Source organism: Sylvia atricapilla, chromosome 6 (assembly GCF_009819655.1).
Source record: "Sylvia atricapilla isolate bSylAtr1 chromosome 6, bSylAtr1.pri, whole genome shotgun sequence".
Classification (NCBI taxonomy): domain Eukaryota; kingdom Metazoa; phylum Chordata; class Aves; order Passeriformes; family Sylviidae; genus Sylvia; species Sylvia atricapilla.
In genome coordinates this window covers 57,472,739-57,485,016 of record NC_089145.1, presented here as the reverse complement: position 1 = coordinate 57,485,016, position 12,278 = coordinate 57,472,739, and the positions used below count along the sequence as shown (strand labels likewise).

The window sequence follows — 12,278 nt, the reverse complement described above, 5'->3', positions numbered from 1 at the left end:
TTAGTTTAAAACAGGGCCACATCCAGGTCTCATCCTAACCCCCTCTATCCTGCTGTCAGCCACAGTGGAAGTCCCCACTGGGAATGGAAGCAGGCAGGTATGCTCAGAGCTGCACACTCCTACCCCCTGGAGCATGCCAGGGCTAGGGCTGGCCCACAAGAAGAGGCCTCAGGGACTACAAACTGAGATCCATATGCTGTCTTAGCTGCTTTTTCCCACCCCACACAAGTCTGCCCAATGCTCCTCAGAAACAGCCACACAGAGTCAGGGAGCCTGTGGGGGAAAGGTGCAGGCTGGTTTACCCCAGTGCTTGGTCAGCAGAAAGAACTCAGGTCAGCAACAGACACCAAATATTCATATGGTCTTCTAGGACTTATGGACACCAAGATGCCAGTGTGTGTCATGTGCAGTGACCGCTCTGCATGCACACCTCCCTATCCCTGAGCCTCCAGGACCTCTTTTCCTCATGTCTAGCAACCGAATTATCTCTTCCAGTGCCATCCTTCCTGCTAGTCCCAGCAGCACTGGGAGATCCCTGTTGGGGTCTGACAGGCACTCTCAGCTCAGACTCCTTGCAGCCTTGTTCTGCTCAATAGAATGCAGTAAGGAAAGGAAAGGAGACCCTGCAAAGGTGAACCCTTTGTTACTCTGCTGGAAGGCACTAGAGACAGCCCTTTCTGTCCACACTGAACAGAGGAAAGTGGGCTTCTGCCAGGGTCCTCCTCCAGCCACAAACCTTTAATAATAGTCTGCAAAGCCAGGTAGTCTCCCCTCCCACCTGGGCTGGCAAAAGAAGGCCCCATGTAGCCTCTCCTACATCTGTCTGCCAAATTGCTCACTCTGGGCCATAAAGTGTGCCCAGAGCCTTAGCCCAGGTGCTAAGGCTTCCTGACACACATTCTGCTGCAACGGTAGAAATGGGAATAGCACCTTGAAGCAGTAGGGTCTGAAGAACAGAACTTCTCCAGTCCAGCTTACAAAGGAGCATCCAGAGCCATAAATCTCTGGTTCATGCTTTTTCCTGTGCAAAAACATCTTCCTAGCCAAATCCACACTGTCATCTCCCTCTGCTCCTCCCTGATCCACAGGGGACAGAAATCCAGAGCAGCATTGCAGATCTCTTTTTTGCTTTCTGATATGAGTGCCTCCGGCATCTTTGTTCCTCCAACTCGTGTTTGATGTCTCTGGGTAGCTCCTCATAATGACAGCACTGTCTGTGGCCACATAAGGGACGACATCTGAGCACCAAGCTGAATAGTTGTTGTGTTGTTAAAAGTTCTCCCTCAGGACAATACGGGGAGGTTGAACCATTAATTAAGTAAGCATGGTGGAAAATCCCAGCTAAAAGAGATGAGTCATTGGATTGCCAGCCCTGCATTTCCTCCCTGCTGCATCTCTGAGATGACACCTCTCAGTTTATCAGGGATCACAAGAAGAGAACAATAAAATCCCTCTTTAGTCAGAGCACAGAAAAACACAAGCAGTGTAGGTCCTAGAAATGCCAAATAAACATGAACCAGAGAGAAAAGGGGAGAGATGGTGTCTTCCTCATGTGGAACTGAGGGACCATGGAAGTGAGAAGTTGATTGATCCTTGCAGCATGGGGCAGGCAGGGGAGCCTAGCAGCATGAACAGGTGACACAGTCAGAACAGAAAGCATCACTTTTATGGCACTCTCCCACTTGTAAATGTTCAAATTGGTACTCTCCTACTTGTAAATGAACAAATGAACAAGCTGATAACCTTCACAAATATTTCTAGGCAACAGAATTTCTGTTGCTTCAGACCATGGAAGAAGTGTTTTTACACTCACACTTAGCAGAGCATAAACACAGGTCCTTAACAGGGCAGTTTTCTTGGCCTGTGTGCTCACTGTGCTTGTCAGCTGAGTCATGTAGTCCTGTGCTACCTGTTTTCTTTCATTCTTGATGAAAACATGGAGATTTTTATTAGTCACATTCTTTGCAGAGCTATACCATTTAGATAAATGTATTTTGTGTAGATAATTTCAACTCTGACAGTGAATGTGAGGAGAGAGACAGATGAAAGCAGCATCCTTACCTTGGCAGTGGCTCCGGTTCAGCCTTTTGTATCCCTGGGGACACTCCACCTGTCCATTCTCAATCACAGGGTGTGCTGGGAAAAAAAAGCAAAAAAGTGTGGGACACAAGCAGTAGAGCCAGCCACCAGTGTCCTCCCTTCTCTGCTTTCCTTCCAGAGGGGAAAGGGTCCCTAGGCCTGCCTTGGATGGGCTTCTGATGACTCCCAGGGCAGAGGGAAAGAGCAGCCACATTATCCATGCAGCATCTTCTGCTTCTTGGCAAGTGCCAAACTTGTGACCAAGAGGTGCTGCTTGTGCCTCTCCCACTGTGTCACTCTGTCTCCTTCTAGGCCAGTTTGGATAGCCAGGTGGCACATGACAAGGGGGATCAGAGTGAAAAGAATGGCTGAGGTCCTTGACAAGCTGCTGAAATAACAGCTCAGGCCTTGTTTATTACATTTCTTTTTATATTGCATGTGATTTCCTGCCCCAATCCCTCTCATCAAAGAAAAATTCAGATTTCTGCTTAAAATAGTTTTGTGGGTTTCAAAATGTTCTATAACACGCACAATTAAACCTCTCCAAAATTTTTAAAGGCAAGTAAAATGTGGCCCATAAATTCCTAGGAAGTCAAATTTAGGCACTGAATTTTGGAGCAAGGAAAAGGGAATCTGAGTGGATGGGTTGGGAAGTGACTAAGCATGGGGTGGGGTAGGAAGAAGGGTACTTTGCCTAAAGTTGGGATTTTCCCAGGGTGGGTTTTCTTCTTAATTTTCTGAATCTTTTGCTGGGAACAAGGAGTGCATGCAGCAGCTAGGTGACTGCCCAGCCATATTCCAACCACTCTTAATTTCTCCTGCCTGGCATCAGTAGCTCACCCCTTGGTGTCATACATAGCAAACCCTCCATGGCAATAGTCATATCGAGGTCCTGGCAGATTTCTTACACATGGCAGCTTTCGAGAACCAGGAACAAATTGACACCATCCTTAGAGCAGGAGATGCTTGGCAAGAGCCTGCAAAGTTTAAGACCACAAAGAAAGCCTGCAAGGTTTAGGAACATATTCTGATGGCAGAGAGCAAGCTTGTCCATAACTCTTTGTCCTGAACGTTTGAGCTCTACAAAGCAATTTAAAGTCATTCTAGGACAGTTCTTGAAAGGCAAAAGTAGAGACCAGCCTCCTAAGATAAAGATGCTTAGGAAAAAAAGACAGGAGAACACATTACTACCAGCCTGTACCAGGAAGGAGAATAGAAAATCTGGTTTTCTCAGGTATATTAAATGAAGCTACAAGGTTTTCCATGAATATATTGATCCTCGGAAACAAAAGAAGTATCTATTTACCCCCTTCAACAGTTCAGTCATGAATTGTAGGCAGCAGGTGCTAGCAAATATCTGAATGTTAGGGATGGGGGTGCCCCTGATAATTCTGGGAATCCCTGGGTACCTTTCCAAACTTCTGGGAAGGTAAAAACCCCTCTGGTTTATGGGCTCCAGGCTCAGAACCCCAGTGGGATTTCAGGTCCTCCCACACCATAGCTTGTGGGCTTGGGGCTGCTGACAGACATGAACTGTGCTTGGAAGCATCTGTCAATCTCAGCACAATGTGATAACAGACACTCAAATGAAGCACCACTGTTATGTGCAATCCTCTGAGTGGAAGCCAAGAGTGCTGGAGATCAAAAAGTAATGACATGTCAGAGCCATGCTCTCCCTCTGAAAATCCTTTGCAGAGAAACAGATTCTCCAGCATCCCTCCAACAGATGCTGCTGGGGAGAGGGCAAGGCAGAAAATGCCAGTAGTGGGCAGATAAGTTGCAGGTCTGTGCCACCTTAGCACTCACAAAATTCCAGTTTGCAGAAACCTCACTACTTCAGCAAATCACTTGTGAAGCTACGGACAAATGTCTTAACTCTTCGAAGAAGCCCATATTCTCTGGAAAGAATAGTTGTAATGTAATGTGAGCAGATCTCTCCGTACCAACAGGGGAACCAGGAGAGTTTTGGAATATTGGATGGAGCTGCTCTCCTGCTGTAACCTGTCCACAAGGGAAGACAATGCATAGCTGCAGGAGGATATAAGCTGTTAACTCTCAGCTTTGTGCTTGCTTTTTTGAGTAGAGGACTATTTCCTTCCACAAGCTCAGATGTTGCTGAATGACAACAGAGATGGCCAAAACCTCCTGAAAAAAACAGCTTAGGACATTTTGGTTTCCTGCAAAGCGGATCAGCATCCAACCTTCTCTCCTGCAGCTGGCAGAAGGCTATTCCTCTGGAACCCACCAAAAGGAAAAAGTTAATCTGATGATCAGAGAGGGCAGAAATCTGTCACATCTGGAGCTGACAAGGCCCCAGCCTCCTGTGTCTGTCTGTCTACACTCTCTCCAAGAAGGGTTCTCCCAGAGCCTGAGGCCAGGGATGGAGCAGCTGAGTTTCATCTGTCAACCAGACAGATTTCAGGCTTGCTGAGGGCAAGGAGCCCTGGTTCCTGATTCAGGAGCGTGATTTCAGAAGCTTGCCTCATGGGCATTTCAGCCCTGAGGGCACTGTGCCAAACCAATGTGGTCACGGGGTAGCTGCACATTAGGAGTCCCTCTTGGCTCTCCTCATTGCTGCCTCTAGCTCTCTGCAAGCTCTGCAGGTACTGGGCATCCCTGTCAGGGCTGGGCATGCATGCAATAAGCTCACAGGCTCAGAAAGGAGGTGAGTGCAAAGCAGCCACAGCCCAGGACTCCCACCAGCATCTTTGTCCCCAGCTAGAAAAATACTCAGGTAGATCATAATATGAAAGGAAATGAATACAGAGAAATTGGGCAGAGGGATTTTGTTGCCTAGCAGGATGATCTTTAAGCAATTAGGCTAATTTTTCATCACTCCCCAAGAGAAGAGATTTCACCCAATGGCCCTGGCTCTCCAAGCACTGTCAGGAGAAGCTCAGGGTGGTGGCAAAGTGGAAAACTTCTCCTAGTGGTGGTAGCCAGAAGGGTGTGAAGTGAGACAATGTTTGTAGGATGAGATATTACATTACATTAGTCCATACAATATCACTCTGTTAAAAGGGAAAGAAGCAAGCCTGTGGTCAGATGAGAAGTGAGGAAATGCTCATTTCCTGAAAGCTAGACCATTTATTTTGACTCTTTCCATCTACCATACTAAATATATCAACTCACTTAGAAACCTTGAGAGTATATGTGGTGCCTTTGCTAGTCCTAGGTTTTCCAGCACCTGGGAGGTGAAAAGAACCAGAGTGAATGGTCTCATGACACCTGAGGAACCAGGAGTGGTGGACTCAGTCAAGCCTCACCTGGTTTGGTGTGAAGTAGAGAAGATCAGCCTCCACTGCAGAGAGGACCTGAGCTTCTGAGCTCAGGCAGAAGAGCAGAGCAGCTTGGACCCCACAGCAGCCTCCAGAGATGTATTAGAGGTGCTGCATCAAGAAGTAGGCTGTGGCTGTGTGGATCAGCCGAGTTCTAAGGCAGAATGGACTTGCCTTGTAGGAAAGAGATAAGTCCTTCTGTCCAGGTCTGTTATGACTGCTCTCCTCTGGATGGTCTGTTGTAAGGAGGCTCCAGCAAGACTTTCTCCAATGCCCCAACAAGGTTTATGGTAGTAGTGGTGGGGAGGGCATGCACCAGTGCTACATGTGCAATACAAAACTAAGTCCTCTGGCTCTACTAATGATCAGTAAAAACCTTGAAGGTGCAAAAGACGCTCAAAGGAAAAAGACTCTGGTAATTCCTTTTTGCCATTCGCTGTTTCAACAGAGAGATCCTCATTCTGCTCCTAAGGTGGCTTCCAACTCCCACAAAATACCTCGTACCTAAACCCCCCCAGCTTTGTTAATACTGTGCTGCTACGACAATGCTGTATGTGAGTGATGAGCAGAACCAAGAACTATGCAGAACAAAGCAGTCCTGAAAATGCTGTGCTCTCCCTGGTTAAGCATTGCTTTCTGTGGCACTGGCACAACCTTGCAGAGGTTTCAGCTTCTTTCCCTACCTCCAGACTTTTCTTACTGTTCCACACAGACGCCCTGTGGCACATGGCAACAGTGGCCTCCACAGCCTCCTTCCCACATACCCAGGGACTTTTTTTCCTGTATCCTACCACATCTGTTCACAGGAGCAGACCAAGGGGTTGATTTTCAAGGGGTTTCCTGTGGCTGTTTGAATGCCTGCAGGCACAGTGCAGGGGAGTGTGAGGCTTGCAGAGCCACTTGGCGTTTCTGACAATGATGACGGCTCCATGGGTGAGCTGCCACCCCTCTCACACTGGGAGGTCTGGTAGAGGAGTGCTGCGGAATGCCAAGCCAGACATTACAAGATCCAACTTTCCAGTGAAATTCAGACTTTTCTCTAGGACAAAAAACTTGAAAAAACACGTGGAGTGGGAATAAAACCAAAACAATAGCCTTCAAAGACTTGTTTCTTAATGCAGTTAAAACCCACAGCGGGAGAAAAAGCAGCTCAGGAAGATCTGCAGTGAGCACAATGAGTGGGTGCACAGGCCAGCCCATGCTCAGGCTGACTGTAGCTGGAAATAAGGGACAGGGGACACTGAAAAATCAGGACCTGGAAAATGCAGGTTTACTCCTGCACCCAGAAAGTCCACCATTTGCACAGAAGGGTGAGATGTGTAGCTTCTGGCAGTACTGGAGATGGTGTCCACTGATATGGGTATTCTGCTGGAATGCTGCTGGTTCCAGAGGTGTGTGATCTCACGGATGGGGAGGAGGTAGAAGAGCAGGGCTGTGATCTCCTCTGGCCAGAAGTCTCTTCTACCAGTTTCCTTTATCTCCATGTGCCTGAGAAGGGCCAAGGCTTTTGGAAAACCAGTATCCAAATCCTCACCTGCCATGGGGTAAGTGTCAACCTGTAGCTCCAGTCTTGTTGGGTTTAATTTCCACAGACCATCTCCTAATATTGTTCCAACACATTCTTTCCACTGACCACTGTATCCCCCAAAGCAACACATGGTCTGGCAGGTGAGCAGGAGTAACTCTACCCAGCAGTGTACCTGCTGCTGGCCCTGCATCCTGAGCTTGCTGCAGGACAGGACATTGCTTCAATGCAGGTTCCTCACTAGCACTGCTTAACTACCATGCTGGTTCCTGAGCTCCCTGTCAGCCACATCCTAGTGTCTCTACTCCAGCTGCTTCATTAGCCTCTATTTCCCTTTTCCTACTATCAGTCTTCTCCAGGTTTTACTTTCCAGCTCCTGTTTGCCCCCACTCTTCTGTTCTAGCTTTTCACTGTGTGCTCCATTGCTTTCTCCAAGTACTAAAGACCCAAGAAGGTCATTGAATGTCTCCCCCTGATTTATCCTATCTTGCAACACATTTCATCCACCAAATTCTGGCCAGAGCTGAAGGACTGCAGCCACTTGGCAGCATGCAGGTGTCCTGCCTCCCTCCAGGGCCCTGCCTTTGGCTCATCTCTTTCTTTCATGGATCAGGCAACAACCAGCCTCTGCTCCAACAGCTCATGGAGCAAGCTCTTGGCTCTCCCCTTCTCCCAGGGCTGTCTCTGATGTATCATGGGGATCCTATCTTTAGTTCTCACTTGCATGAGCAACAGCAGCTCCCAGGAACTTCTACTGTAGCCTGCTGGAACACACATCTCTGTACCCACTTCACTGAAGACACTTCACAATGTACAGCCCCCCCAGCAACAAACCACACAGCCTGAGCATGGCCTAAGGAAATATCTAAGACTAAAGTAACACTCACTTCATAGACTCCTGGCCAGGTCAACCCTTAATTTTGAACTCGGCTTTTAGCATGGTCTCATTAGGATGCAGACAAAGCATTTGAGTGCCTTGGCTTTTCTGATGCTGAGCAAAACATAAAAAATAGCGAGGATTGGTCATGGTAAGTTTGCTCGGACAGATGCCTGCCTCCTATTCTTCTCTGATGTCTTCCCGCACACAAACACGTACCAAACATGAAAGCTGCAGATGATGGAGACATCCGGACGTATCCAGACTCTACTAACAATCAGTGTCTCGGGCAGACAGTCAATCCAAACAAGTTCCCCATTTGTCTAGCTCTTGCCTGGCTGCACTTCTGTACGTTTGTAAGTGTTTACACTGAACTAGCTTCTGCCATTTCTGTCTCTAGTTGCTGGAATTAAATTCCCAGTGCTGTCAAGTCTGCTCTGGTGCATGCTTTGCCGGGACACATGAGAGCAAGGAGTTCTCTATGAAAATCACAGTGCTAAGAAGAAAGCTGGAAACATACACTGGACATGTTATCTCTGTGCACGAGACACCAGATCACTGAACTACAGCCCAGTGACTTTGAGTGAGCATAACACAAGCCAGCAAGACCAGAAGGCAGAAGGAATGTGAGTGTGGGATGTGGTCTACAGGCAGGAAGTACATGGAACAGTGCCTTCACACTGGCATGGAACTGGAAACACTGGCAGACAAGGCACGAGGCAATGAGAGGTCACAGTGCTTGGCAGCTCTGTTAAAGAAGTAAGGTCACTGAGAAAGAACTGTTTCCCTGACTCCACTCTGGGGTCAGCTATCTTGTGTATGAAGACAACACGCCAAAGAAGGCATGCCATCCACCTGGGCTTCTCACTGCACAACACCTGGGCTCTCTTAGGCTGCCTCCATCATGTGTCTGTCTTACAGCTCCTTGCACCAGAGGTGGCCAAAGCAGGAAGATACTTGTATACCATTGAACAGGATGAAAATGGCTTCTTCAATTAGCCTGAATTCCTGCCAAAATCACAAGAGCCATTAAGTCTCCAAGGAGGAACTTTATCTTCCAAAGCCGGAGGGAATTTCTTGTGGCACAGGAGTAGAAAAGACCCACATGAATACATTTTTCATATCTCCCTGGAATTAATCTGGAAACAAAGCCAGACAAGCATCTGTCCACTGAGTGAAGACCAGCAGTGACAACTTGCCTTGAGTTGCAACAGCTCCTGGGACACAGAGTAGGTGTTGAGCTGTGAGCTGTGGAGCCTGCTGGCAGCTAGGAGTCATTTCTTAAGTGCATTTGCTCTACTGCTTGGCTGACTGCAAGGAGCACATGGGGGTATTTTGTGTCTATTTTCACATCTTAGAAGCCTGTGATCAGACAAATTTTGAAGCTCTAAGTACAGCAGAGCAAATCACTGCTGCAGCTCTGGCTGCATTCTCTGCAATCACCTTGCATCCTGGCATGGAGAAGGAGAAAGGAGGTGCAGAGTTTTTGCACCAATCTGCAGCCTAACTGAAGTACTAAGCAGACCCCTGCTTTCTAATGGAGGGATCACAGAAAGACAGGTGAGAAACACGGAGACTGCTGTGGGATGGGGAAGAGAAAGCCATGACTGGGGTTGTGAAGGTCAGGGACAAAGAAGAGGGACGGGGGCCTGTGTGGAGCATTTCCTTGTCTGCACTGAACCTGCAGACCCTGGGGTCACTGCCACACCACATATGCCCAAGATGTTTTTGGGGCTGGCACATGGGTGAGGGCAGGCAAGCAGTAGCATGGCCAAGGCCACGGCACAGCCATGCAGCCTGGGAAGATGACAGCAATTAGAGCTCCCAAGATCTGGACTGGGTTCCAGGATGCTGACAACCTCGTCTGTGATTGCAAGGAATTTGGCTCCAGTCAGCCCTACCCCTGGCTGAGGAGGAATCGAATTGAGAGAGGATAATGAGACACAAATTCAGCTCTTGGGAATGTGTGTGTAAGCAAGCAGGAAAAACTCTGAGCAGAGCTAGAAGTCACCAACATCACACTTGCTTGCAAAACCTTCCACCTTGAATACCTACACTCTATTCAGGAGCCCAAAGTCTCTTGAACCATGGGGTCTGTTTTCTTTAGTTCTTTGATCCAGTGAAGGGATGTGATAGAGCAGGTAGGCAGCAATGAAAGGGGGTAGGCAGGCAGATAGGCAGGGAAGAGGTGAGCAGTTGCCTGCTCACATTCCTCTAGGTCAGTGCCCCTTCTCCTGCACCACACCCAGTCAGCACTGGCTGCTGAAGCCACTGTGCCCACAGGACTGCCTCCTCTCCAGCCAGGAGTGCTCCTGCATGTGCTCTCCACCACAACACAGGATGGGACCGTGGTGCAAGGGCACCATGAGGCACCCTGAGCAGGGCAGATGAGGAATCCCCTTCTCCTGCTAGATCAGTCTGTCCAGATCCCAAGTGCAGCAGAAACAGAGCTGGACGCCCATGCCCCTGGAACGGACTACGGGTGTGCTCCTGCCAATTGTTTGATGTAGTGTTATTTCCAGAGCCCCTGCCAAACCCGTGTTGGGCCCAGAGCAAGCCCGTAACTCTATAGGGCCAAGTCTGCAGCCTCCTCCTCCAACCTAGAACTGCACCTCCTAAAACTACGGCTGCTTTTTTCCTGTTTCTCCCTCTGAATGGGGCTAGCGTGGTGGGAACACGAGCCACATGAGCCTGGGCCCAGCACCCAGCCCAGAGCACTGTTCCATGGTGGGCTGGGGCAGCAGCTGACACGATCCTGTGCTCACCTGGGATGTGGTGCCCATCCCCGAGGACCTTGGGCCGAGGAGAGCCATGTATCACAACCCATAGCTCTGCTCCCTGCCTCAGCTACACAAGCAGCCAAATAATTTTTGCTCATCAGTGAGGATTTAAGCTGTCCCTCATGCTGTCCCAGCTCCTGGCCAGCAGCAGTACTCACCTGGCCGGGGGGGACAGGCCAGGCACTGGTCCACACCCCAAAAAAGCCCCACACTGCCGCAGCAATCCTCCAGCTTGGTTAGCCCTGGCAGAGGGTTGGTGCACTGCAGAGAGAGGAGCAGATCAGGCTTCTGTGGGATGCAGAGGAAACATGTGCCCAGCTGGTAGGGCAGCAGCACAGCCAGCACAGGGGACAACTGTCTGGGGTCAGGGGCTGGCACGGCCCTCTTGGCACAGCTCCCCACCAGGACACAGCGGGACCAGGGATGTGGATCGAGATAGTAAAAAGCTGTGCTGACAGAACCTCCCTTGATTGCACCCTTCAGAGGGGAAGGGGCCATCAAACAGAGCAGAGATGAACCAGAGATGATATCACCTGGCAAAGCCCCAGAATCAGCCCCTTTGCCTGGCTGATTAGCCTGTGAAATGGGCGCACCACTCCAGCCCGGCGGGGAGCTTGTTGTCAAGCACTTCGCTCTGCTGAATGAATCTCTCTTTTTCCCCCCCCCGCTCTCGGCAAGGCCCTTTGGATTACAGGCTTCCCCATCAGAGAGCGGAGCCGCCGGGCCCACAGGCTGGGGCTGGCCGGGGCCCAGGCACGCGTGGCGGCCTGCCCGGCGCTCGCATACCGATCGGCCCGGCTGGGGCTGCGCTCCCGCCGCACTCCCACCCTCTCCCAGGCACGGCATAACCCAGCTGGGTGAGGTGTGAGCACAGCAAGGGTACCCCCTGCCGCCCCTAGAGCCTTACAGCCTTTCCAGGCATCCCTAAGCATCTCCGGGAGTCATCATCCTCTGCTCCCGTGGTTGCGGCGCTGCCATCTCCCCACAGAGAAGCGGGGATTTTCTAGCCCCCCCCCCAGGTTCTGAGCTCCTCTGTTTTTGCACAGAATACTTCCTGCTAGAAACGATTTGGATGGGAGTGACTGAAGGATGGGATGGGAACTGGGAGCAGCACCCCCCAAAAAAGGCTGGGGAGGAGTGGGGACGGGGCTGAGTCCCAGACTGCCAGGCTGGGAGTCTCTCTGACCATGAACTGCTCTGGGGGAGCTCACAGGTGTTCCTGTGGGTGCCAAAAACCTCCAATGCTTTTCCAGTGACGCAAGAGAAACATATGGGGAAAGACAAAATAAGAAATTACGATGACTGTGGGACAGGGGTGAGAAAGTCCCTCACGTGCATTTGCTTCCCAAGCCCCAGTCGAGCTCTCCAGGAAGGCATCGTTCCATGGAAATCAGACTTCCATTTATTGTCTGAGAGGGAAAGGAATTTTCCTATGTTTTATACGTTTCCTACAATAATCGCAGAGCGTGGCTGTAAATGTTGCTATAAATAGGGCACCCTTTTAAAACCAGACTGTGTGTGAAAGTCATCAAGTCTGGGCTGTGCTGCCCCAGGGCACAGCCTGGTCAGGGCGAGGCAGTGAGGTCTCTCTGTTGGATCAAAGCAAGGAATTAATTTAATAAATTTCTTCCCAAGTACTAACACATTGCTGCCTGTGCCCATGGCACCTGCATGATGCCCATGCATGATGCTGAACAGCCTCACAGAATAAAGCCACCCCCTATACCCCAAAAGCCAAT

The 12,278-nt window shown here is 49.8% G+C and overlaps 1 protein-coding gene across 1 annotated transcript in view; it reads right to left on the bottom strand.

Annotated features, from left to right (window-relative positions):
• LTBP2 (latent transforming growth factor beta binding protein 2) overlaps positions 1–12,278 on the bottom strand; it is a 71,005-nt gene that overhangs the window by 22,762 nt on the left and 35,965 nt on the right. Inside the window, exons 8-9 of the mRNA XM_066322057.1 lie at positions 10,698–10,800; positions 2,062–2,136 (exon numbers count right to left, since the gene is read on the bottom strand). Coding sequence (XP_066178154.1) covers positions 2,062–2,136; positions 10,698–10,800 — 178 coding nt within the window. The remainder of the gene's footprint in view (positions 1–2,061; positions 2,137–10,697; positions 10,801–12,278) is intronic.